Source organism: Panthera uncia, chromosome B4, assembly GCF_023721935.1.
Source record: "Panthera uncia isolate 11264 chromosome B4, Puncia_PCG_1.0, whole genome shotgun sequence".
Taxonomy (NCBI): domain Eukaryota; kingdom Metazoa; phylum Chordata; class Mammalia; order Carnivora; family Felidae; genus Panthera; species Panthera uncia.
The window spans coordinates 129,763,757-129,791,383 of NC_064809.1; the positions used below are offsets into that span (position 1 = coordinate 129,763,757).

Consider the following 27,627-nt stretch of genomic DNA (forward strand, 5'->3'; position numbering starts at 1 on the left):
TAAATGAGCACAACTCCGTTGCATTAGCTAATCAACCCACCACCATCTATCAGGTGGGTTCGGTGGTTAGAGAATTTGGACTCCTGTTGTGTGACCGTTGTAGGGAGAAAATCAAGTCTGATGAATTTGTAAGGTACATCACGCACCCCCCGTGCCGCGTGCTTAGCCACTACACCACACTGCCTGGGATTTGCCCGTCTCATGCCCCCACGTTCCCTCCCTCCTGTACAAGAATACCCTCAGATTTGACTCCGCTTTTGGAGCCTTGACACAGCTGACCAATATCTAAATCAATTCTCCCACGTTTTCAGATATTTTCTTTCTCTTGAACTCACTCTTTCCAGAGATCTTGCCTCTATTTAATTTATCACAGTCACTTTGAAAGGGAAATCCCAATCATTCCTTTTTTCTCCTACTTGCCCATGTTCCGTCTTTCTCTAAACCCCTTCCTGGCCCAAATACGCGTTTCTCCTTTCTCCTTTCTTCTCTGAGAAACTGAACTCAAAAAACAACCTCCTCAAAAACAACTGATTTTAATAACTTGTAAACTAATATAAATATAAATAAATGTATTACAGGGGCGCCTGGGTGGCTCAGTCAGTTAAGCATCTGACTTCGGCTCAGGTCATGATCTCACAGTCCATGAGCCTAAGCCCCCACGTCGGGCTCTGTGCTGACAGCGCGGAGCCTGGAGCCTGCTTCGGATTCTGCGTCTCCCTCTCTCTCTGCCCCTCCCCTGCCCATGCTCCGTCTCTTTCTGTCTCAAAAATAAATAAAAACATTTAAAAAAAAAGTTTAAAATAAATGTATTACATCTTCCAGAGAGTTTGCTTTTTACATTTTAGTTTGTATCTCTTAACTCTGGCGTACAAGGCTTATTAGTTCCTAATGTCACTCCAAGACATTTAATTTTCGTGAGCAAATGGGTAGCTGATTGGGAAGGGCCAGTCCTTGAGGCCTGAACAAAATCAGCGCTGGATATAAATGTGAAGGGTCTAATTTCCCAAGTTGGGTGACTGATGATGACAGTAGAAAACAAAAAAGGCAGTAACGTCACCAACGCATGCTACTTCTAGTAAAACTGCTTAACACAACTTTTTAACAACACTGAAAAGCTGTCTTTTTAAAATGTACCTTTCAAAAGAAATCTAGCTCGAATTTAAATATATGAGTGTGTGTGTATATACAATGGCCCATTTAAATGAAATCAACTGCAATTTCAGGACTTAACTAATTGAGAATAACGTAGTACATAAACTTTAATGCACACGTTTCTGAGAACGTATATCGGTTTTATAAAAGGAATACCATAATCTCTGTAAATAAATAATTTGATGGTGTGAAACATTCAATTGGGTATTTTTCAGACCCTTTGAATTAAGTTCACTCTAGTAGTTCAGTGAAACTCTGTTAGGATATTTTTTAAAACTCAATTAAGAGGGGCTGCCTAGCATAATAATAGAATAGGACCAAAGAGTATTAGACTATTAATCATGTTCAGTCATTAATGAAATGTGCAACCTTACCTAAAGAACAATCTAAGCGTTAGCGCCTCATCTGTGTCAGAGAGATAATACACATCCTTCATTCCTCATAAGGTATTGTCAGATCACATGATATACCATACATGAAAATGCTCTACGGGTGCCTGGGTGGCTCAGTCGGTTAAGCGTCCGACTTCAGCTCAGGTCATAATCTAATGGTTCATGGGTTCAAGCCCCGCGTCGGGCTCTGTGCTGACAGCTCGGAGCCTGGAGCCTGCTTGGGATTCTGTGTCTCCCTCTCTCTCTCCCTCTGCCTCTCCTCTGCTTGTGCTTTCTCTCTCTCTCTCTCTCTCAAAAATAAACATTAAAAAAAATGAAGACGACTTTGGTTAAATATACACCTGCCCTATGACCCAGAAATGCCACTCTTAAGTGTATGCCCAAGAGAGCTGAATATGTATGTCCACAAAAAACCTTACGTAAGGATGTTCGTAACAGCTTTACTCATAATAGCCAAGGACTATGTACACACCAAATGCTCATCAACAGAAGATAGGTAAACAAACTGTGGTATGTAAGTTATATCTCAATAAAGCACTGTTAGCATTAAAAATCTATTTTTAAAAGGAATTTATCGTGAATAAATGGGAATTTTGTTGTTAAAGGAATTGACTTTGACATTTATATTTTTTATATTCCTAAAAGAAAGTGAGTTGCTATAAACCCACTAAAAGTATAAAAGTACTAGGATATTAATCATCCATTCATCTAATATCTATTGAGTGATCCCACCCCCAGGTATGTACTAAGGGCTAGGGACACTGCTCTTGCCCTTTAGAAATTCACAGTTTTGCAAGAGATACAGGCATGTATATAAATGTGCTCTGACAGAGGCATGACAGAGGTATAGAGGCGTTGTGCACACAACGGAGACAATGTTCTACTCTACCTGAGAATATCAAGGAGATTCAGGACTATCAGCTGGAGACCCTGAATCTCCTGCAGGAACATGGCCCCCTTCCCGATGAGTTTGAGCCTACCTTGCAATGGGCCCTAAATCTAAGAGAAAAGAAACTGGCCCGATCACGCCAACTGTGTCTAGCCAGTTGCCCGAGACCATAAAATTAGATTTGCGTGAAGGATTTTTTTTAAGCCACGATTGCCACCAGACTATAAGGTATACGTTTCTTGTACCATCTTTGACCTAAAACAACTTAAACAGATGCAAAAAAGGATAAACTTTTCAGTTCCTGTCCCAGATTAATGAGCAGAACTAGTTTAGGTCTCAGGTCCTTCCTGTGTGTCCCACCTTGCCACGTGTAACTAGTTAAATGCACGATCAAGTCTGGAGACACGACACAGGTTGACAGGGTGGAGTAGAAGGTCACTCATTCAGTCCGTCAGTCATTCAACAATGTATTGTAGTAGGTAAGAACGTGGATTCTGGAGCCAAAACATCGAGCTTATAATCTTGGCTCTGCCACTAACTAGCTGTGTGAACTGGCTACTCAACCTCTTTCTACCTTACTTTCCTCCTCAGTAAAATGGGGCCAATACCGCAACTGTCTCAAAGGGTTATTATGAAGATTAAATGAGTTAACATATATGAAGTGGTTAGAAGAGTCTTTGTCACATAGTTAAATGTCATAAACTTGTTTGCTAATATAGGGGGTCCAAAAAGTTAGGGAATACAGAAAAAAAACTTATTTTTACATAGTATGCTAATTACATTTTACGTTAATACATTCACTGTTTTTCTATACATTCTAGACACTGTTTCAGGTAAAGTACCTCTAAATTTAAAGCAATGTGTCCAGGGGCGCCTGGGTGGCTCAGTCGGTTAAGCGTCCGACTTCAGCTCAGGTCACGATCTCACGGTCCGTGAGTTCGAGCCCCGAGTCGGGCTCTGGGCTGATGGCCCAGAGCGTGGAGCCTGCTTCCGATTCTGTGTCTCCCTCTCTCTCTGCCCCTCCCCCGTTCATACTCTGTCTTTCTCTCTGTCTCAAAAATAAACATTAAAAAAAAATTTAAAAAAAAATAAAGCAATGTGTCCAATTGTCAACCTAAAAAAAAAAAAAAAAAAAAAAAGAACTACAATAAATACAATACAGAGTGTCCCCCAAAGTCTGGAAACACAGTAAAAATCATGTATTTATTATAAATTTTTTTCAGATTAACAATTAGACTCATTGCTTTAAATTTACTTCATCTGAAAAACTGTCTGGAGGTTGAAGAGAAACACTGGGAAAGTCATTTGAAATGTTAACAAACTACTTGAAAACAAGTTTCTCCTGTTCCCCAAGTTCTCTGAGTTGTTTTCTCAATTTTTCCCCCCTGTAGCCAACGGGAATACTTGAATACTTTCCAAGACCCCCAGTGGATGCCTGAAACTGCAGATACTAGCAAACCCTACCTGTGTTTTCTTCTACACACACATACCTATGATGAAGCTTAATTTATAAATTAGGCACAGTAAGAGATTAACAACAACAACTAATAATAAAATAGACCAATTATAAGAATATACCGTATTCTTGTACCATATTCTTATACCATAACGGAAGTTATTACATGAATGTGGTCTCTCTCTCTCAAAATACCTTATTGTACTCCACTCACTTTTCTCCATGTGATGATGTGAGATAAAACACCTACGTGATGAGCTGAAGTGAAGCGAATGATGGAGACACTGTGTCATAGCACTAGGCTACTACCTGCCTTCTGAACAACATATCAGAAGGAGGCTCATCTGCTTCCGGACGATAGTTGACTACGGGTAACTGAAACTGTGAAAACTGAAACCACAGATAAAGCGGGGACTCCTGTAGGGACGCCTGGGTGGCTCAGTTGGTTAAGCACCCAACTCTCGATTTCAGCTCAGGTCATGATCTCGCAGTTCGTGAGCTCGAGCCCCGCATCGGGCTCTCTCTGCTGTCGGCGCAGAGCCTGCTTCAGATGCTCTGTCCCCCTCTCTCTGCCCGTCCCATGTGTGCTGTCTCTCTCTCACAAATAAATAAACATTAAGAAATGGGGGGGGGGGACTACTGTAATACTATTATGAAGTACTGGGCATGAGCTGTGTGATAGCTGCTGTTGTAATGTTGGAAATAGAGCATGGGCAGAGCAGACATAAAACATTCCTGCTCTCAGGGCACCTGGGGGGCTCAGTTTGGTTAAGCATCTGACTCTTGATTTCAGCTCAGGTCATGATCTCACAGTTAGTGAGTTCGAGCCCCACATTGGGCTCTGTGCTGACAGCATGGAGCCTGCTTAGGATTTTGTCTCCCTCTCCCTCTCTCTGCCTCTCCTCCCCTTGCTATCTCTCTCTCTCTCTCTCTCTCTCAAAAATAAAATAAATTTTAAAAAATTTAAAAAAAATCCTGCCTTCATAAAACGTATGCTTTAGTAGGAAGAAATAGACAATAAATAATAAAATAAAACATGCCCTATGTCAGATAAGAAAAGCTATGAAGAAAACTAAAACAGAAGGTGGCTAGGGCCTATCAGTGCAATTGTGGGATGGGGCTGATTTTTCATAAATAGGGTAGATAAGAGGCCTCACTAAAAAGATGACTTTCTCAGCGGAGATCTGAAGTATGTAAGAAAACGATGCAGGTATCTGAGGATGAACACTCAGGCAAAGGGAACGGCAAGTGTAGAAGCCAATCATGGAAACCCCCCCAAAAGTCTTTTTCTATAATTTCTTCTATTTTTATCTTTTTTTCTTTGCCTCTTCTTGACAGCCTGTATCTCAGGTGGGATCCAGCTACAGATCACTTGGATCGCTACAATTTCTTTTCCGTTAATTTCTCAATACAAACTTCACTCTCTGCTTTTTTCTGATACGATAAAATCATTCTTATTGAGTAGTTTTTCAGGGATCACGTTTCCTATCTCAAGTCTTTTGCTTTTTTTATGACTTCCATTCAATAAAAATCTACTGAGGTCTAGTACGTGCCAAGGCCTGCTGGTAAAAAGATGATTATCACATGACATGTACCTTCAGAATCTAGTTAAGGATAAATATATATACACATGCACATATATAAAGTGGATAAAATATACTGTAAAAAACACCTCACTGATATTATGAATAAAACGCCACAGCAATTAATTCTTCCCAGTAAGGAAAAGAAGACATAGTCGGAGATATAGAGGAAAAGCCTCCTGAGCTAGGATCTGATGACTAAGTAGGAACTCAACAAACAGACAGCAGGAAACAACTAGTACAGGGAAGAAGAAACATCTGAAGTATCAGCACAGAGATGTGAAAGCAAATAATACATTAGGAATGCTTGGATGCAATATGTTAGCTTAGAAGACTAAGGAAATAAGAGTAGAAATGTCAATTGGGAACATGCTAAGAGGCCTGACTTTATCCCAAGAGCCAGTGACTCCCAAATTATTTTGACCACACACCCTATCAGTCACAAAATTTTATGCATATATTTACATCTATATCTGTATCTATTTGTATCTGTATACACACACACACACACACACACACACATATATGTGTATGTGTGTGTGTGTGTGTGTGTGTGTGTGTGTGTGTATATATATATATGTTTATGTATAAATTATGCCAAGAACTACTATTCTAGTATGTTACACTCATTAGGAAACAAATACAAAAAGAGAAATGTGTAAAATATAAAGATGAAATAGGTAATATTTTCCCCCAACAGAATTATTTTTCACTAATTAATATCTATTAACTTAAAGAATACTGTGTGCCAATGTTACCAATCAATAACCACTGTCGCTTCCATAATCAACAAATGAATATACGATGCTTCTGTTGACAATTCAGTTCTCACTTGCATGTTTCTTGCTCTTTTCATGCTACCAAGTCATCAAGAATATTTTCAAAGCCCAAAATAGTATACATGTGCTTACTTCTTTGATCTTAAGCTCAGCTGTTAAGAAATCTGAAAAACCTGGGGCGCCTGGGTGGCGCAGTCGGTTAAGCGTCCGACTTCAGCCAGGTCACGATCTCGCGGTCCGTGAGTTCGAGCCCCGCGTCAGGCTCTGGGCTGATGGCTCGGAGCCTGTTTCCGATTCTGTGTCTCCCTCTCTCTCTGCCCCTCCCCCGTTCATGCTCTGTCTCTCTCTGTCCCAAAAATAAATAAAAAACGTTGAAAAAAAAATTTAAAAAAAAAAAAAAGAAATCTGAAAAACCTTTATGATAGTGAATTTAAACATATCCAAATATACCATACCTTATAAAAGGTATAAATGCATAAACAAGCTTGCTTACAATTTCATGCTTATCTACTTTATCTCTCAAAACAGCTCACAAACTCTTCAGAGTAGGGGCTGATCCTCTCTCTTTCCACTTAAAAATAAAAAAATCATCATAGTGCTCAGCACAGTGATAAAATAGCTGCTCTGTAAAGTACAAAAATGATTACATTCCATTCACTGTTATCCAAAATATTAGGCCTTTTTAAAACTTAATTCTTGGGGATGCAAAACTTTAATCAGTATTTTATTTTAATGTTTAGTGATTAATTTAATGCCCATAGAAGTTGATGACTTCACAATTTTGAGATTAAAAAGCCTAGCATGATCAAAAACCAAGAAGATGTTCTCCAATATCATCATTAAACGTCACACCGGACCTTAAGTAAACACTTCAAAAATAAAGAGGATACACACCATGACCGAGTGGGATTTATACTAGGAATGCAAGGTTGGTGCCCATATGGAAATCAATCGATGCAATACACCGTATCAACAGAATAAAGGAGAAAAAACACATAATCATCTCAGTAGCTGCAGAAAAAGCATTTGACAAAAGTCAACAGCCTTTCCTTATAAAAACATTCGACAAACTAACAATAGAACTCCAGCAGGGCACGTGGGTGGCTCAGTCAGTTAAGCATTGGCTCAGGTCATGACCTCACGGGTTCAGTTTGTGAGTTCGAGCCCTGCCTTGGCCTCAGCCTCGGGCTCTCTGCTGTCAGCCCAGAGCTTCTATCCCCCTCTCTCTGGGCTCTCCCCTGCCTGCACGCATGCACTCGCTCTCAAACTAAACATTACAAAACAAGACAAAACAACTCCATCAACCTTATGATAAAAAGCATCTATGAAAACCCACACCTAACATCATACTTAATGGTGAAAGACTGAAAGCTTTCCTCTCAAGATCAGGAATGAAACTGATTCTCACCATTTCTATTCAACGTTGTACAGGAGGTTTTAGCCAGGGCAATTAAGCAAGAAAAAGAAATAAGATGCATCCGCATTGGAAAGGAAAAGTAAAACTATCTCTATGTGCAGATGACATGATATTGCGTGCAGGAAATCCTTAGGAATCTTTAAAAAAAAAACCAAAAACTATTACAGCTAATAAACAAGTTGAGCAAAGTAGCAGGATACAAGAGCAATATACAAAAATAACTCGAACGGTTGTATTTCTATCCATTAGCAACGAGTAATCTAAAAATGGAATGAAGAAAATAATCCCATTTACAATAGCACCAAAGAGAATAAAATACTTATGACTATATTTACCGAAAGAAATGTAAGACTTGTGCACTGAAAACTACAAAAGATTTATGAAAGAAGGTGTGGGGCGCCTGGTGGCTCAGTTGGTTGGGCAACTGACTTCAGCTCAGATCATGATCTCGCAGTCCGTGAGTTCAAGCCCCGCATCGGGCTCTGTGCTGAGAGTTCAGAGCCTGGAGCCTGCTTCCGATTCTGCGTCTCCCTTTCTCCCTCTGCCCCTCTCCCGCTTGCACTCTGTCTCTCTCTGTCTCTCAAAAATGAATACACGTTAAAAAATTTTTGAAAAAAGAAAGAAGACCTTAAATTAAAGGGAAGATATCTGGTGTTTGTGGATTGGAGGAACTGATGTTTGTTAAGATGGCAATATTCTCAAAATTGATCTACAGGTTAAGTGCAATCTTGATAAAAATTCTAGCTGCTTTTTTTTTTTTGTTACAGAAATTAACAAGCTAATGCTAAACTTGATACGGAAATGCAAAGGACCCAGAAAGGCCACAACAACTATTGAAAAAGAACAAAGCTGGAGGACTCGCCTTTATTTCAAAATTTACTACATAGCTACAGTAATCAAAATAGTGTGGCACTGGCATATAGACATATAGATCAGTAGAAAAGAATTAAGAGAACAGGAGGTGCCTGGGTGGCTTAGTCAGTTAAGCATCTGCCTCTTGGTTTTGGCTCAGGTCATGATCTCATGGTTCATGAGATCGAGCCCCACGTCGGGTTCCACACTGACAGCACAGAGCCTGCTTGGGATTCTCTCTCCCTCTCTCTCTCTCTTTGCCTCTCTCCTGCTCATGCTCTCTCTTTCTCAAAATAAATAAATAAACTTTTTTTTTTTAATTGAGGGTACAGAAATAAAACCTTACATCTATGGTCAACTGATTTTTATAAGGGTGCCAGTATAATTCAATGGGGGAAGGAATAGTCTTTTCAGCAGGTAGTAGTGGGACAACTGGATATCTACACGCAAAAGAATGAGACTGGAACTCTATTTCACGCCATACACAAAAATTTAGATCCAAGATCTAAATGGAAGAGCTAAAACATTGAAACTCTTAGAAAAAAACATAGGTGAGAATCTTCATGACCTTAGATTAAGCAATGATTTCTTACATATGACACTTAAAGCACAAGCACCAAAGGAAAACAGACAAACTGGACTTCATCAAAATTTAATCAAGCAAGTAAAAAAGACAACCTAAGAATGGGAGAAGATATTTGCAAGTCACAAGATAGAGGTCTTGTATCCAGAATATAAAAAACTCAACACATAAAAAGAAAAAAAAAAACCAACAATTAAAAATGGACAAAGGATTTGTACAGCCATTTCTTCAAAGAAGATATATAAATGGCCAACAAGGGCATAGAAAGATGCTCAGCATCATTAGTCTTTAGGGAAATGTAAATTGAAACCGCAGCGAGATACTCTTTTCACATCCAGTAGGATGGCTCTAATCAAAAAGATGGACAAGAACAAGTGTTGTCAAGGATATGGAAAAACAGGAACCCTCTTACATTGCTGGTAAAAATGTAAAATGGCGCGGCTGCTAAGGAAAACCAGTTACTGGTTCCTCAAAAAGCTGAACATTGAATTGCCATACGACCCAGCAACTCCACTCCTAAGCATACACCCAACGGAACCGAAAGCAGAGGCTCAAACTGACACTTGTAGGCTTTTGTCATTGCAGCCCAATTCACAATAGCCAAAATGTGAAAACAACCCAAGAATCCACCATCAGATGAGTAAACAAAATGTGGTATGTTTATACAATGGAAAGTTATTCAGCTACAAAAAGAATGAAGTTCACATCAAGTATGTGAAATAAGCCAAAAACAAAAGGGCAAATACTATATGATTCACTTCCACGAGGTACCCCGAAGAGGTGAATTTATAGAGATAGAAGGTAGATTAGAGATTAGCAGGAGAGCTTTATTGCCCAATGATTATGGAGGTGCTTTTTTTTTTTTTTTTAAGTTTACTTATTTATGTTGAAAGAGAAAGTGAGCACGGGAGGGAGGGAGGGAGAGAGAGAGAGAGAGAGAGAGAGAGAGAGAAAGAGAGAGAGGGACTTCCAAGCAGGTTCCACACTGTCAGCATGGAGCCCAGCACAGGGCTTGAATTCACAAACTGTGAGATCACGACCTGAGCCAAAACCAAGAGTCAGACGCTCAACCAACTGAGCCACTCAAGTGCCCCACAGTTAATGGAGTTTCTGCCTGGGGTGATGAAAGTTTTGGAAGTAGACAGTGGCAATGGTTGTGCCACACTGTGAATGTAATTAATGTCACGGAATTGCATGCTTAAAATGACAAATTTGGTTATTTACATTTTATCCCAATTTTTTAAAGTTAACAATATACCTAAAACCATAGGATTGTAGACTTTAGATGGGTGAATTGTCTGACATGTGAATTATATTGCAATAAAGCTGATTTTTAAAATGCGAAGAAAAAAAGAAAAAGAAACGAGCTCTCAGGCTATAAAAAGGACATGGGAGAATCTTAAATGCAGACTGTCAAGTAAAGAAAGGAGTCTGAAAAAGCTACATCGTATATGATTCCAATTACATAATATTCTGGAAAAGGCAAAACTATAAAGACAATAAAAAGATCAGTGGCTACCAAGGGTCCCAGGCAGGGGAGAAAGGAGGAACAGGTAGAACACAGGACATTTTCAAGGCAGTGAAACTATTATGATACTGGAGCGGTAGGTACACGACGTGCGTTTTTCAAAACCCACAGAATAGCAAGAGTGAACCCTAAGGTCAACAAAGGACTTTAGCGAACGTGTTAATACTGGTTATTAGTCAATTGTTACAAACGTACCACACTAATGCGAGATGTTAACTGGAGAGGCAGTGTGTGCGGATGGCGAAGGGTATGTGGGAACTCTGTACTTTCTGTGTAAATCTGTAAATCTTTTCTCTAAATCTCAAGCTGCTCTTAAAAAAGGTCTATTCTAAAAATGTATGCTTCACACAAAGACTGCACTGAATTGTATCCTTTTCTCATGATTCATAAGACTATTCACTTTAAATGCTAATTATAATTTTACATTAGATGGGGAGGAAATGCTTGGTTTTTTTAGCATTACAGAATACCAGACGTTTCCAAGTCATCTCAGTTTGGTATTCCCCATAACTGTTCCATACTTCACCTCCTCCTCCACCCCCGACAAAATTATTTTATGACCTAAATTTTTGTATTCCTATACTTCCATCTAGATAGTCTTTGAGGATTCTGGAGTCTGTGGAAACGCTTCCTTACATTTATGACTAAATTCCAGTCCAGTTATAATTGTGAATTACGGTGACCTTATTACACCAAGCTGCCATGCTTCCTGTTTTATTCACTTTGTTCATCTTCTACGAGCTATCGTTTTATCGGGAACCTTACGTGTGTTAGTTTTACACATTCCTTTGAAAGAAAATTGCTCTCTAAGGCACTGAAGAGTCAACACGAAGTCTTCTGGAAACTGTAACTGTCCCAGAGAAAGGGAGCTAATACATTTGAGAATAACTCCCCCAGCTCCTGGTTCAAAACGATCCCTTCCCAAACGTCTAATCTTTAGTGGCACACCACAGACATTGCTTTTACCTTGGTCTTTTCCAGCTTCATCTATGTGTTGAAAATCTTTTAGTGTCTGAAGTTTACAGAACCCCTCTCTGCAATGCTGGATAACTTTCTTTGATCCATTCTTGATGAGATAATCCATGAGCGTAAGGGATTTGTACACATGACGCCAGCTCTTCCCATGGTCACCGAGTCTCTGCCATAGCATATTCATAATCTCTGACAGAGAAATTGTGTTGAAAGTCAGGTCACTGATATCTAACATGAGAGAACTAGAAGGACCCCAAGGGTCATTGGAAGTTGCTTCCCTGACTTTTATTTCGGCATCTGAGTAATTCTTCATGAAGTTTTTCACTTGCCTCCTGAATGCCATCGGTAAGAAGTTTGAAGGTGGGATGGGGGTGGGAGCAACGGAAAAGGAGTTCATATAATTGGTTTATAAAATTGAGAGGTAATTGGCCCCCAGTTCGGCTGCTCCCAAACACAAATGATTAATCTCCATTTTGACGAGGCATCAATTTCCTGCAAAGCAAAGCACAAAAAATAGGTAAGTGAAAGCTTTTCTGAGAAGTCTACAGAAGACCAAGTCAGTGTGAGAAATGTAGTTTTACTTAGAAATCAGCCCCTCACTTACAGGAGCCAGAATTGAGGGCACTATATAAAATTCTCCTAGGAGCTGTATGGGAAAATCTCTCATGAGGGCTTGGCCCATATTATGTGAAGAAATACAGGTGGTGTTTTTTAGTCCTAAACGTTTCTGCAGAAAATTTTCACTCAATCACTCAACCTCTTTGGCCAGAAATAAAATTATCTTAAAGCATGACATGGACAGTGGGCAAGTCAGTTTCAGAGAATGGAACTTGGGGGGGGCATCTGGGTGGCTCAGTCGGTGAGGCATCTGGCTTCGGCTCAGGTTGTGATCTCACGGTTCACGGGTTCGAGCCCCGCGTGGGGCTCTGTGCTGACAGCTCAGAGCCTGGAGCCTGCTTCGGATTCTGTGTCTCCCTCTCTCTCTGCCTGTTCCCTGCTCGCTCGCTCTCTCTCTCAAAAATAAATAAATAAACATTAAAAACAAAGAAAATGGAACTTGTGCTCTGACATCTCATGCTTAAGACTTGTCTTGTATAAAATAGTGTGTCCCAAAGGTAATTAAGATGGTTAACGACTGAGTCTTAGCGTCATCAAGTGACCCCGTGGTTGTATTCTTCTTAGAACTACAAGTCACTAGAATCAGATCTAAATATGTTCTGCTTTCTTGTTAATCTGAAAGTAGGGAGGGTTGTGGACCATTAACGCAAGGAGCTGCACCTCAGCAGACTCCACATCTAATTCAGGGTACCCTCGACCCATGTGTAAGGTTAATAAGGTCAAGGAAAAGGTTAAATTACTTTCTTTACTGGGCTTCAGTAAAGGAAGTATGTGTTTAGGACTAAACAATGTCAATAGTGTAATTCAAATGGGGTAACAACTTCCCTAAAACGTGGAGTGATTATCAGTGGGATCTGTGAGATCCCAGAACAAGGGCGCACAAAGCGTGCCCACTGAGGTTGACACAAAACACGCTAAAACCTTAAATGGTTTTAAGGTTTTGAGATCTGCAGCCCCAAAACCTTAAATGATGCTTCTGATCAATTCACAGCTCACATGAAACCATTCCCTTCCTCCTTTGTCATTGCTTTGCATTAAGGTGGGTCAGTTGGTTTGCATTTTCCCTGGTGATTCACCACCGATGGCCACCGAGATCATGCACTAAATTGATTTTGAGCCCTGACAAGCATCCAGAGCCAGTGAAGCCTCAACGATCTATAATCAGATTTTACTAGAGAAACGGCACACACACAAAAGAAAAACATTAGAATCCATAACAAATTTGTCTTGTTTTCAGTGTTGTTTTTCTTCCTTGACCTTCACAACTCCCAGCTCAGGTTTGATCAATTTCTGTGTGTGTATTTAAGGAAGACATAAATTTTCAGAAGCAAACTAAATGAGTTATCCCTTCTTTTTCAAAAAATAAGAGAAGGGGATAATCAACTTTTTTTTTTTTTTTTTGGTAAAAGTACAACACATCCTCAAATACGCAAGATAGAAAATGTATCAGTTTAATTAACATTTCTCTTATATTAACATTTAATTGACCATCATCAACCCTAGGAAGAAAACAATAAGTTGTGTGTTTTTACAATTTTCTGATTTTCTCTCTTGTTTGCACTTCAAACACAGGCATTTTTATCTGACTCATTCCTGCAGCAAAAACCAGATTTATAATGTGTTTCAATAAGCTATTAAAATTTTCAACCATGAGGGCTTTCTTTTTCTATTGTCCTTTTTTCCCTTCTACCAAAGCTCAGTCAATGCAGAGATGCACTGTGACACTGGCTTAGAGCAACAAATATTGATCTGTTTCCTCACAAGTCTATTAAAAAAAAAAAACAAACCTGTTAGAATCATAACCTGCTGATGAACAACAGTCATCAAACACGCTCGTTTTTCCTTTTTTTTTTTTTTGTCTAGCTACCTATCTATATTTTGGAGGAAGAAAATCCTAATTTTTTAGGTTTTCCTATATTCTCTAAATTGCATTTGAAAAATGCTTTCTTAAATAAATTTTCTGCCCCAGGAAAATATCTAAATAATTGGCTTCAATCCAATAGGGCAGTTTAAAATGGAGGTGCTTGACATTATACTGAAATTAAATACAATCCCAACCATTAGTAAAACCCCGAAGAAAAAAGTCTGGCTAGGTGAATTACTATCATTTTACTAATGCATTAGTACTTTATGACACGACCAGAGAATATGTAAGACACCATTCTGCTATTGGTTTCTTTTCAGATTAACAAGTTCAGCTGGTGTTAGTTGTAAATTGTATGTTGGTTTTATGTGTTTTAGACACCGGACTACATGCATATGTTCAGTTCACTCACACCATCAGAGACTTGAGATAGTAATTACGGTGACATGACATCTGAGACAGAAGTGATGCCTGAGAGGGTAAATTTGCACACCTGAATTTTGGCTGTCTGGCTACCCTAACCCCTAGAATACTTAGAAACGGAGGGAAGTAAGATACTCTATGTCACAAAGCTGGGTCACCTCCTCCGGGAGGCCTTCAGCAAGCACACTAACTACTTAGATCTTCCCAGATACTCTTTCTGCACCAGGTTTATTTCCTTCATGGCACTTACCACGATCTGTACTTGTGCATTTGTCATTTGCTTTCTTCACCACCAGACTAGAAGCTCCGTGACGGCAGGGACCATGACCATCTTATTTACAAGGCAGTATAATCCTATTGCCCAACAGGTACCTAGAACATAGTAGATACTCGAGAAACAGGTGTTGAGTGAATGCCCAAATGACTGAGTGACTCTGCTTTGGGATAAACCTGCATTGGCTCCGCAGTTTTGGATTATGAACACGATATTTCGAAAAATATATTACAGTCCTGTAACTGTCAAGTAAAATCCTAGAGTGTGGAGCAAATCTTTTCAAATTAATCAGTAAGTATTTCTTGAGTATCTACCATTTGTATTGCTTTGTGGATGACATAAGAAATCTAAAACATGATCCCAACATGCAAAAACCAGTGTCTGGTTAAGGGGCTTTTTTCCTTAAATAATTCCAAAATAAACAACGGGATGAGGTCTCTTGGTTCTCTTTTTAGAGTTACCCACTTCCACAATGCTTTGGCAAACGCTGTTTCCTCCCCCAACTTTACCTTGATCACAACAGGAAATCCTGTAAGCTATCAAGGGACGTTATGGAATTCAAACCCAAGGTTTTTTCTCAGACTTTTGAAGGGTAATGCAGTGCCTCTACCATAAGTCACATGATAACCACAGTAAGGTGGGGGGGGGGCGCGCTCGGAACAAACATTAACATGACTGCAAAAACTTGTTCGTATTTGGAATAAATAAAGACAAATGGCTCGCTTCAATTCAGGTCTTGCGGCCAAATGAGTTGAGGGAAAAACTGGTCTTCAAAACTCTTTGGGTGTCAGAATCAAGAACAAGGGATTGAGAAGCCGAAAGGGACTATACCCGACGACCTAGGACAATAACAAGGGCAGCATCGAAGAGGCCGAGTGCAAGCGGCATCTGGAAAGATCCATTTAGGGTAGTGCTACGAAGAGAGTGCTATAGGTTCTGCCTATAGACTTAAGTTTACCCAGGAGAAAAAAAAAAGTTCTGGACAAGACTGTCATGGGTGAGTGACTACAGAGAATACCAAGATGGCATTAGGAGGTGTTACCGTTTCGATGGGAAGAATACGGCAAGAGGCAGAGAAACCAACTTTTTGGAGCCCTCCTGTATGTTCATTAATTCAATCAACTGTTAGCTTTCTAGTTTACCACGTAGCAGACTCCATTCTAAGAAACGGGGGGAAGATGCACAAGACACAGACCCCTCCCGGAATAAAGGGCTACTCGTTTTCGAATGCTCACAATGTACTCACGCCTCGCATATCTCATCTCATTAATTAGGATTCCAAAGGCCTGGATTTGAGGTCCTGCTCTGCCATTCCCTAATCAAGGCTCAACAACTTCTCTGAGCCCCTGTTCCCTCATCTGCAGCATAAAGAATAATCACCACACAGAAAGAACTGTCGAGAAGAAGAAATGAGATGCTCCAGAAAGAATTCTGAACATGAAGGGTGAAGGCTGAGAGAGAATCAACTTCCTGTAGACGGGGTCTTTCCTTGGCATCCATTTCTTCATTCATTCAACAACCACTTCAGAACGACCACTGCGTGCGACGCAGGCCCTAAGTCACATGGAGTCACACGGCTGAACCAGCCCACTGACTGCCGTCGGCGAGCCCGCAGTTTACTTGGAGGGGAAGGTTGGGCCGCACAGAAGCTTCTAGAAGAAGGGTGTGACATGATGGCGTCACACAGCGGGGGCCTTCCCTCACGCAAAGCATGGTGGCCTCGGCCCCCTAGCGCCCGCGCCCGCACCCGCACAGCGACGGCACCGGCCTGGGACAGGAGGCAGGGAGCAGCCCCTCCGTGCCCGCCTGCACACACAAACAAGAATCCACTACCTGAGGGGAAGATCCAGCCACCAGCGTCGGGGCCTACTTCTGCTCAAATTCAAGCCCCTCGCTCCCAGGCTGATCGCCTCCTGCAGCCGGGCGCCAGCGCCCATGCCTTTCCCCACTTCCGCTTCCTCACTTCCGGCCCCTCACTTCCGGCTTGTGGGAGGTCTGGTGCCTGCTGCTCCCAGGGCGTCCAGCAAAAGGGACGGGAGGGGTTAAAATGATCCAACTTGGGGCTATCAAGTGGGATGAAGGCAAATGTCTTCACTTAACAACCTACGGGGCTATGATGCTGCCCTATTCCTCCTTTCTTTCAAAGAGAAGTTTTTACAATTTGTGTTACTGATGTATTTTAACTGACTGGATCCGGCACCCACAGCTGATCTCCACCTCAAAGGAGTGTAATAATGGTAGTTTTCCAGGGATGAAAAGAGCAGTGTGTGTGATGGGCAGTGACAGAGTGCCTCCAGTGAGGGCTTCGGGTACCGCTGACGCGCAGTCGTTGAAATATTCACCCGATCTTCACGGAGCGCCCACTGCGTGCCAGGGATCCCGCTAAGCTGTAAGGACGTAAGGACCCAGAGAGGAAGAATGAGTCCAATGCTGCCTGAGTTTACAGACTAGTGGAGGTGACAGGCACCGTCACAGAGGATTGTGACAAGGTATGTATCTGGTAATAAGAGAGGAGAGAGCATCTAATTCTGCCAAGGCGTATTTAAGGGCAGGTTTCACGGAAAGCTTTGCATCAGAGTCTTAAAGGATGACAGGGAGTTCACTGGATAGACAAAGTGGAGGAGCCCATTAGAGGCAAAGGACACATCATGTGTAAAGACTTGAAAGCTGAGAGAGCCTATTATCTTGGTCAGACTGCAAGTCCTGCAGTTCCTGTGGCTTCTCAAAGGCTATTTGTGGAACAGCAAAGGTAGATGAAACGGCAGTGGAAAGTCAGGTCATGAAAGACCTTGTCCATACTGCTAGGTGATCCTACCTGGTAGGCATTGAAAATATAATCAAGCCCATGTTTTCAAAGACTATGCCGATATTCCGCCAGGATGGAGGGAATAGACTTAGACAATAGCAAAATTCTTCACAGATGAAAGTAACTTTGTTTTTAGCTCCTACGACTTCAATCATAATTATTATTTTAACAGATCTCACGATCAGTACTGACACGTAGGTAGGTAATTATAATATAAAATGGCAGGAGATATGAAAGAAGCTGGTGTGTTTATAATATTGCTTAGCTGGCTATCATTTAGAGGAGTGAGGATAGTAGCCAGAGGGAAATTAAAAAGGTAGCCTAGAAACAGATTGTTCAGGGCCTTGAATGCCATGCTAAGCTGTTATTCTATAAAACAGTGGGGGACAGACAGCAAGTATTTTATATAGTGAGTGATAGTTTATGAAGATTTTTTTCTAGGCATATCTTATGTAAACTTCAAAGGAACTCTGAAAAGTAGGTATAATTATTCCATTTTACAAATGAGGAAGTTGAGTTTGGGGAACATGCATTCATTCTACATTATTGAGCACCTGCTAAGGGCCAGGCACGATGTTGAGCTACGGGAATACAAAGAAGTAATAGTCTAATTAAAAAGACAAAAATAAATTAGCAATTATAATAAGTTGCTGTGATAAAAATGTTTGGGGAGTAAAAAGAGGATTTGTCTAAATCTACATAATTAGAGAAGTCTTCCTGGAAGAGGTGAACTTGAGCTGAGTTGGAAGGAACAAATAGGTTACACAAATTGGCCCAGAGATATTCAACTAGCAAGCTGTTTGGCTGGAACTTGACCCAAATTTTCAGTGTCCAATCTATGCCCTTTCCTCTACCCCAAGGACCAATTTTTGGTCTTTGATGTTGAGCTCTATTGACATTCTTTTTTTTTTTTTTAATGTTTATTTATTTTTGAGAGAGAGAGACAGTATGAGTGAGGGAGGAGCAGAGAGAGGGAGACACAGAATCCGAAGCAGTCTCCATCCAGGCTCTGAGCTGTCAGCACAGAGCCCGATGTGGGGCTCGAACTCACGAGCCGCGAGATCATGACCAGAGCTGAAGTCAGACGGCTACTGACCTAGCCACCCAGGCGCCCCTCTTTTTTTTTTTTTTTAATATTATTTTCAAGTAATCTCTACACCCAATGTGGGGCTCGAACTCACAATCCTGAGATCAAGAGCCACATGCTCCACTGACTGAGCTAGCCAGGCGTCCCTCCATTGACATTCTCAGTCACAAGTCTACCTGTTGCAGTTTGAAAAGGTTGGATCCCAGTTTTTCCTTTTCAAACCCATTCATTTCCTCCTTTTGGAATGGATCTTCGGATGTCTTTGAAAGGGAGTTGATTAGGCTCAGCAAAACTGTAAAGTGTTCTCTACCTAGTGGAATTAACTTCATTAAAGTGACATAATGTGAGAGGCCCTTCTCTGCTTTCTTCCATTTGGGGGCACCATAATTTAGGTGCAATACTGTAGCTCACCAAATACACGGTTTTACAATTATGACTTGGTGTGGTTTTTTCCCCCCTGAACTTGGAGTTTTGTAAAAGTGAACAGTTCTCTTCGCTTGGTTTCTAGGATCTCGTTGCTTGTCATCTCCTTGGCTGGTTCCTTCTCATTTCTCTGACCTCTCAACTTTGAAGGGGTCTGTTCTCTATCAATATCCATTCCCTGGGTGGCTTTATCCAGTTTCATAAATTTAAATACATTCCATCTCTCTCAACAACTCTCAAGTTTGTATCTCCAGCACTAACCTCTCCTTACCTCCAGACTCATATCTATCTTGACATCCCCACTGGTCTTTCTCATAGACATCTCAAACTTAATATGTCCAAAACCAAACTTTGGATCTTCCAAGCTTGTTCCCCCATCTCAGTGATGACACATCCTTGCTTCTCACTTCTCAGGCCATGAACCTTGGAGTCATCATTGACACCCCTCTTTGTCGCCCAGACTTCACATCTTATCATCAGCTCACCGTTAAATGCAGGGTGGCCACCAAGTCTGGGTAATATGAGGTTAGTAGGTGATAAATGGTTCATCGATGCCACAGTGTAATTCACAGGAAAGTAATAATATTGATGTTTCCAGACTTTGTGGTCACCCTGTATATTCAGAATTCACACATTTCCCACCACCTCCACTCTCTACCACCTGTCCTAAGTTGCTGACTTCTCTAGCCAGGACTTTTGCAGTAGCTTCCTAACTGGTCTCCCTGCTTCTCCTCTTGCTCCCTTATGATTTAATCTCAACACAACAATCAGAGTGATGCTTCTAAAGCCTAAAACCCAAGCGAGATCATGTAACTCCCCAGTTCAAAATCTTCCATCGGCTCCTGTTTGACTCAGAATAAAACCACGACCAGCAAGGTCCTATGTGTTCCGGCCCCTGCTCTCTCTCTCACCTCCATCCTGACTCCTCTCCTCCTCACTCATTGTATCAAGCTCGCTCCCACCATAAGGCGTTGCACTTGCCGGTCCCTGTACCTGCAAAAGCTATTTCCCCAGAGAGCCATCAGCCTGGCTCCCTCACTTTGTTCTGGACTTAGCTCAAACGTCCTTTGATCTCCCAATAAAATTGCAACCCCCGCCCCCCCAACGTCAGCTACACTCTCTCCAACCCTTGCCTCATTTTATGATTCTCTATAGTAGTACAACCATCTGATATATGTAATTATTTCTCTGGCTGCCAGAAGGTAAGATCCAGGAGGGCAAGGACTATGTTTGGTTCCCTGCTATATTCCCAGCACTTAGAACAGGCCTAATGCAGAGTGGGTATTCAAATTTTATTTACTGAATGAATGGAAAGAGAATGTCTGAATCTGTACTACTGAATGAGAAGTACACCCTTTACCATAAAGGTAAGTTAAACATAATTATGTACAAGAAATTCTGATATTAACAATGACCCCTCAAAAGGAACTGCTGAAACTTTTTAAATGAGTATGGTTTTAAAAGAAAATTTCTCTATTATGGAGAAGTCCAGATTTCACATATTCTTGAATCCTCCCAATTTTGCTGATATTTTCGGAGTGTCCCAGGATTGTGCCAGCATTCTCGCATTAGAGTCTTTATTCTTAGCTTCTGCCTTTGCACTTGCTCGATTACAGAGCATCCATGAAATAGATCAGTAGAGTGGCCTCACTCTCCTGTCAATATGCTCTATAACATGTCTGTTGATCATTACTTACTATTGAAATAACTTCTCTTTTTTTGAGATTTTCCTGTTCTGCATTCCGTCCCACACTTGTAAGGGAAAGGGTTCTATTCTGCTCCCCGAGGGTAGTACCCTGTGGAAAAGCAGCTTCCTCATTACAGTGCAAGCTGAAAACACCCTGATACTTCCTACAGTATCCACTTGTCTATCCACTTGTCTTTTCTCCTTCCTTCCCACTCTCACTGTTCAACAACTTCGAAACCACTGACTTGGGATAGGACTGTGACCAGAGGATTTCAGTGTCTGAAAACTGGCTATGAAGCTACTGGGTATAATGATGGAATCCAAAAAGGTCCTTAGACCATGCAGTCTGAATAACACTAAGGCCAACGTTGAGATGTTTATTGTTCTAAAGTCCATGACCTGCTGTTACCTTTAAAATTCTATCTTAATAACCTGTGGAAATAGTGGGAACTCTGATCAGACACAACTTGCGTTATTTAACAAGCTTGCATTAACAAAAAAAAATCCTGGATTAAGGAGTTGGGAATAGCCAATGACCTCCTTTAACTCATTCAATAAATATTTATTGAGCACCTACTGTGACCAAAATATGCTGATGATTCCAAACCAGATTCTTCTTTTCCATTTCAATAAAATTGCTGAGCAATTATAACCAAGGAGAACTCCCCCTCCCAAAAAAAGGAAATTTCAAACAAGATTTAGGTACAAGGGGGCAAAAAGTTAAAAAAGGATATCATCTCATAATGTAGCGTGAGTCTAAATTTTAGAACTCCAAACTGAGTCTTATTTTTCTTATTATTTTTTTATACTTATTTTTATTTTGGGGAGAGAGACAGAGTATGAGCAGAGAGGGGCAGAGAGAGAGGGAGACAGCGTCTGAAGCAGGCTCCAGGCTCTGAGCTGTCAGCGCAGAGCCTGACATGGGGCTTGACAAACTCAAAGAACGTGGGGCTTGAGATCATGACCTGAGCCAAAGTCGGATGCTCAACCAACTGAGCCACCCAGGTGCCCCCAAACTGAGTCTTATATGATTCCCTCCTTCTTAGCCTTCAAGGAATTAATGCTAGGAAGAGCCTGTGAGCCAACATTTCCCTCTTTCTCTTGGGCCTAGTCCCTAAACTCTGACTGGTATCACGTAGCAAGTAGCAACGTCTCTTATTTTGTGCAAAGATGCAGCGTTGGCAATCCATTTTCTAGCAAGAGCAAAGAGAGGAAGAGGCCTTCACAGGCTGCACTTGGTATGGGAACCTACTGGGGGGGGGGGCGTTGTTTTTTGTTTGGTTGGTTGTTTTTTTTTTTTTTTACAAATTTTAAGGTTAGAACAAAGGAAGCTAAAGGTGACAACAACCTTAGGTCAGTGAAAAATCTTTAAATCCTAGGAGTCCTTTAGCCCAACCAACTCAGGAGAAAGGGAAATCTCAAAAATCTAAGTAACCAGTCCCAGCTCGTGCCTGACTGGCAAAACTGGGGTTAGAACTAATCCTGGCTCAAAACTGCTGCTTCTTTTTCTTTCTTTCTTTCTTTCTTTTTTTCCCCCCATTAAGGGTAATGTTACGGACTAAGAATAATATTATGGGCTGAGTGTACTAAGAAAGCATTTTTCGCTGGGATTTTAACTTTGTGAGTGATCCCAGGGTGATATTAAATAAGTTCCCCGAAGAAGTCCTAATTTTTCTCTGGATTCTTCAATGTACTAAGAGGAAATGGGAGCTTTCCTTCAGAGCGGCAGCAGCTTTGCTGATGGATCATCTCTAGGATTAGAGATTTTCTTATGTGAACATAATTGTTCGGGGGGGAAATTGTTAAAATTGAAACCAAGCAAAAAGAAGCAAAAGTGTTTCAGAGAACCTCCTGCATTTTAGTTCAACTCTGGCAGCAAGAAAACAAAACCGCATAATCTAAGGCTCACGCCCAACTCTCTGTAGCCCTTGTATCTGCTAGTTCCTGTGTGGTTTGCCTACAGACTACAGGGCTAACGGGGGGTAGTTTGGAGGAGGGAGTAAGAAATAAGGCAGAGAAGGAAACACTATTAATGGATCTGTGAGCTTGTACCCTGTTTTAATGCAGTCCTTGGAAGACACAAGGTGGACCTGTACTCTGACATGCAGTAATTTTGACGTGAGACTTCACCTTCCTTCTTGCAAGAGAGGATTCAATTAACTTGGTGTCAAAGCCAAGACATAGACTCAACCTCTTCTCTTCAAAAAGGTATGTCATTATACAACACCGGGCCATATACTCTAGAGATCTTGAACAGTTTTACAATTTGCAGCATATTCTCTGTGAGTCAAATTGAATTAAAATGAATCCCATGGGCTCTCTAAATATCGCTTTTTCACATTGTGGTCCATCAGCAAAGGTCTGTGAATCTTTGGCCTTCTCAATGCTTGTGGTGATGGGGTTCAATTTCCAGCAAAGGAACTTGTTCCTTACCTAGCCCAGCACACAAAATTCTCCACTAATTGGCTTCTGAGCCACCCCAGGGAGAGACTTGAGACCCATTACAGAGGTGAAATCCTCCCTTTCCACAGTCAGCATTCAATCCCTGTTGAAGGTGGGGATGACGGGCTGCACAGAAATGAGTGAACGTTGGCACGATGGGGCCAGGATTGCTGTCTTACTTACATTTCTATTTCTCTTAATATTTATCTTCCCTTTACAAAGAACACCACTTTGGATTTCTTTACAAAGAGAAAACTTTACAATGAAATAGGTTTTGAGAGAATATCGTCAATCTTTGTCTCTTTATTGATAACTAGCGCCATGTCCTTAGGATGGTGTCCAGTTCAGGCATCGAGTCTGAAGACAAACTCCTTTATGCTCTCTGTCCCAACTGCTCCTGAATATGAGGGTTGAGTATACCCACCAAGGATTCCCCTAACTTAAAAATACCGTGTTTACGTGCCTGGAATGAGGCCTTGTTACCAGTGTATGTGTAACTTCATCTGCACGGTACTGAAAACACACATCCCCAGATAAATTAAGAGGGAAACGTTTAGGGTCTAAAAATCCAATGGAAAAGATTGCATGTGCTCATGTTATGTCGTCTGAGGGTGGGAATCCTCAGGCCGAAGCATCTTTTGTTCTACACAACTGCATTTATCATCGACTGATTCGTTCTTTAGTTGGGTCACCTTTTTGTTTGTTATTTTTGGTTTCAGAAAGAACATTTAATATAAGTAGATTCTGCTTATAAGTAGACCCAATATTGTCTATAAAACTTCATGTTTATAACATAATATTAAAGCAAACCTCTTTACAAAAGGATCCACTGGTAAACAAAGAACACCATGTAAATCTAGAGCCATCTAAGTGCATTTAGATTTCAAGTTTGAAAAATGATTATTTGGACTCTTTTCGAGAACTTTGTTTTTTGTAGACAGAGGCCTGTGTCATTGAATAAAACTACCTTTTTAGACTGGACTTGGAGTGTCTCTCATGTAGTAAACAGGAATCTTATTTTCCCTAAATTGTGATAGGTTCTTTTTTAAAATGACTTTACTGACACAGAGGGGAGGGAGGCTATCAATTTGCTCAATATCAATATGAGTAATACCTCCATTGCTTATATGATATTCTTCTGAATATCTTCTGCATCTTCGGTCCTGATGAAATTCCTTTCATAAGTCTAATTCAGTTGCTCTTCATAGAGCCTACTTCATTGGGATACTATAAGAATAAATGAGTTCGCACAGATGTTAAGTGCCTTGGGAAAAAGGCACTATGAAAATGCAAAATTATATCATTATGGATTATTTCTTTGAAACTTGGTCATTGTCTTTCCACTTTTATATAAAATATATATCCCTTACTGCCTGAAACCATCTCCTTTAGAACCGCTGCCTTCTGGAAGAGGTGAAGTTGATCTCGATTCCCACAAATTGCGTGATTCTCAGAGAATAATACCAATTCTTAAACAAGTAACAGTTAGTTGCTGCTGGATTCATCCTAGGGATAGACTCTTCATTTTCATACATTCATAAAACAAATTCAAAATTTGGTCAAGAATCTTTGAGACCTAAGTTATTTGAATCAAAAGATGGGGTTGATTGGCCCCCATTTTGTCCATTTTGAGTATTTGCTAAAGCATATCTTGATCTGTAAAGGATCAACACAGCCTCATGTGTCTCCATCTTTCTCTCTTTCTTTCTTTCTTTCTTTCTTCCTTTCTTTCTTTCGCCTGCCACTTTAAAATTCTCAGGAACAAAATAAATTTAACAAGTAAGCATTACAAACATGTATTGGGCATTTGCTATATATTAAGACCCTGTATTAGGCACTGAGCTCTCTTCAACAATGTTAATATTAGGTTTCAAGAAGCTTGAGCCAATAGACAGTCAGCAATTTTTAAAAACACTTTTCTTTTTAAATATGCATTCACTGACAAACATTATAGAGAATGAAAAGAAATTATTACTAAGTACAGGAAGATAAAAGTCTTATATGCTCTCCAAAGACGATGTAAGACATTTTATGAAGAAAGTGAGGGAAATTGTCCAAACATAAAGAAAAGTCGAAGTATTAGTATAACGAATACCTCTAGACTCGCCTGCTAGGCTCACCAACTGCTATCTTTTTACCATATGTGTTCCATCCTTTTGGATTTCTTTCTGAAGTACTTGTAAGTTGCAGACAAAATGACACTTCACTCCTCAATAATTGGGTACACATCTAAGAATAGGAACATTCTCCTATATAACCACAATACTAACATTATACCTAGAAGATGAACTCTAATTCCTTAATATCATTTAATATTTAGACCATATCTAACCTTCACCATCTGATCTCCAAACACCTTCTGTACCTTTAAAAACAAAGTAGGATCTAATTTTTATAAAGAAAAGCACATTTTGCAATTGGCCTTTACGTCTTCTTGTTTAATAACTGGATTTTTTTGAAGAGTTAGACCAGTTATCTTGTAGAATGCCCCATGTTCTGGATTTGTTGTTCCCTCATGGTGTCATTTAATTTACTCCTCTGCCCCCTGTATTTCCTGTAAACTCCAAGCTTTGACTAACACATTGATTAGATTTCGAGTAAGCGTTTTTTACAGGCTGCTCCATATCACATCTCATCAGGAGGCACATAGTGCCAGGTTGTCCGTCTATTTGGGATTCTCAGTTTGATTATGGCTCAAGGTAGCGACCTCACTCCAGGGAGCTCTCGTTGTAAAGGTACTTTCTCCACCTTTGCAATTAACGAGTTACCTGAGGAGGTGACCGTTGGTGCTGGGGTAGCACCTTAGTTCCCAACAAACTTCACCTGATGGCATTAGATGATAATCCTTGACAAAACCGACTCTTCCACTGAGGGATCGTATCCATGTTTTGTACACTTCGAAGAAGGATTAGACACACAAATTCGTCATTTTTAGCAACAATAGCAGGTATTATTGAATACATACATTCAGGCACTAACAACTACAACAACAATAATAAGGAACATTTACTGGGTGCTTGCTGTGGGTTTGGGGCCAGTCCTCCAGGTACTACCTGGGCCAGGTGGGACAAGCTAGTCTTTCTGTGCCTTCGTTTCTTAAGTCACAAAATGAGAGTAATAACGGTACCTATCTCATCGCATTGTTTTGGAAACTAAATATAGTTGACTCTTGAACAACATAGATTTGACTGCACGGGTCCACTTACACTTGGATTTTCTTCCATAACTACAGTACAGGACTGTACATGTATTTTCTTTTCCTTATGATTTTCTTAATAACATTTTCTTCTCTCTAGCTTACTTCATGGTAGGAAGACAGTGTATGATACATAGAACAAGCAAAGTTGGTGTAATCGAGTGTTCATGTTATTGGCTGGGCTGCTGGTCAACAGTAGTCTATCAGTAGTTATGTTTGGGGGGAGTCAAAAGTTAAATACAGATTTTCTTTTTTTTTCTTTTTTTTTCTTTTTTTTCTTTTTTTTAATGTTTAAGAGAGAGTGCACACAAGCGGGGCAGGGGCAGAGAGAGAAAGGGAGAGAGACAATTTCCAAGCAGGCTCCACACTATCAGCGCAGAGCCCAACGTGGGGCTCGAACCCATGAACTGTGAGATCGTGACCTGAGCCGAAATCAAGAGTTGGACGTTCAACCAACTGAGCCACCCAGGTGCCCCTAAAAGTTATACACAGATTTTCGATTGTGTCCCAACCTGCACACTGTTCAAGGAGCAACTGTAAATTATACATGTGAAGTCCCTAAAATGGTGTCTTTCTGAAGACAGGCCCATTTAATGAGAAGAGACACAAATGGAACCAAATGGGAATCAGTAACAGGACCTCACGCCACCACCACCCACGTTTTAAGTTCTTGTAAGTAACCGAAAATCTGGGAGCCAAGATGTATTTTAGGTTTTGTTCATCTGAATGATAACAGTACATTAAGCATAGATGAGGATACTTATTTCATTTACATAGCTTAAGGCTCTGTATGAGAAACTTTCAACAAAAGATGTCACTAGGAACTGAAAAATATAGAACCATGAAGGAATAGGAGGGAAGCAAACAGAAAGGAATAATACGAGAGGGAAGTTATGAGTCCGCAGAGCCCTGGGGCAGGAGATGGTATTTTGATATAGTCAAGAGGGGAAAAAACTCCCTCTCATTTTCCACATTTCTGTACCGTATAAGATTTTACCACTAAAACACAGGAGGATACCCATTGTCAAATTTATAAAAGCTCCCACTGGATTTCTTTATGGGATGATGGATGTGTCTTACAAGTAGGTAACTTCCCTGGTCAGGTATCTCATACTCTCAGATATTCCAGAAGGCAGTCTCTGCTTCTGAAACAAAGAACTGTATGCAGAAAAGGCCTTAAAACCAGTGTCCGTCCCTGCACCTT

At 40.6% G+C, this 27,627-nt stretch overlaps 2 protein-coding genes across 6 annotated transcripts in view; one reads left to right on the forward strand and one right to left on the reverse strand.

Moving 5' to 3' along the window:
* ENTHD1 (ENTH domain containing 1) overlaps nucleotides 1-17,043 on the reverse strand; it is a 115,936-nt gene extending 98,893 nt beyond the window's left edge. The window contains exons 1-3 of one of the 4 annotated variants that reach the window (XM_049627557.1): nucleotides 16,616-16,698; nucleotides 14,759-14,880; nucleotides 11,598-12,095 (exon numbers count right to left, since the gene is read on the reverse strand). In XM_049627557.1, coding sequence (XP_049483514.1) covers nucleotides 11,598-12,000 — 403 coding nt within the window. In that variant the 5' untranslated portion in view covers nucleotides 12,001-12,095; nucleotides 14,759-14,880; nucleotides 16,616-16,698. Of the gene's footprint in view, nucleotides 1-11,597; nucleotides 12,096-14,758; nucleotides 14,881-16,615; nucleotides 16,723-16,952 lie in introns of those variants that run through there. The other 3 variants (XM_049627558.1, XM_049627556.1, XM_049627559.1) reach the window with 3 other exon arrangements.
* A 103-nt stretch (nucleotides 17,044-17,146) lies between these two features.
* The window catches only part of GRAP2 (GRB2 related adaptor protein 2), a 71,559-nt gene continuing 61,078 nt past the window's right edge, over nucleotides 17,147-27,627 (forward strand). Inside the window, exons 1-2 of one of the 2 annotated variants that reach the window (XM_049627568.1) lie at nucleotides 17,147-17,271; nucleotides 22,853-22,993. The gene's annotated coding sequence lies outside the window, so the exon portion shown is untranslated. Of the gene's footprint in view, nucleotides 17,272-22,667; nucleotides 22,994-27,627 lie in introns of those variants that run through there. The other variant, XM_049627569.1, reaches the window with a different exon arrangement.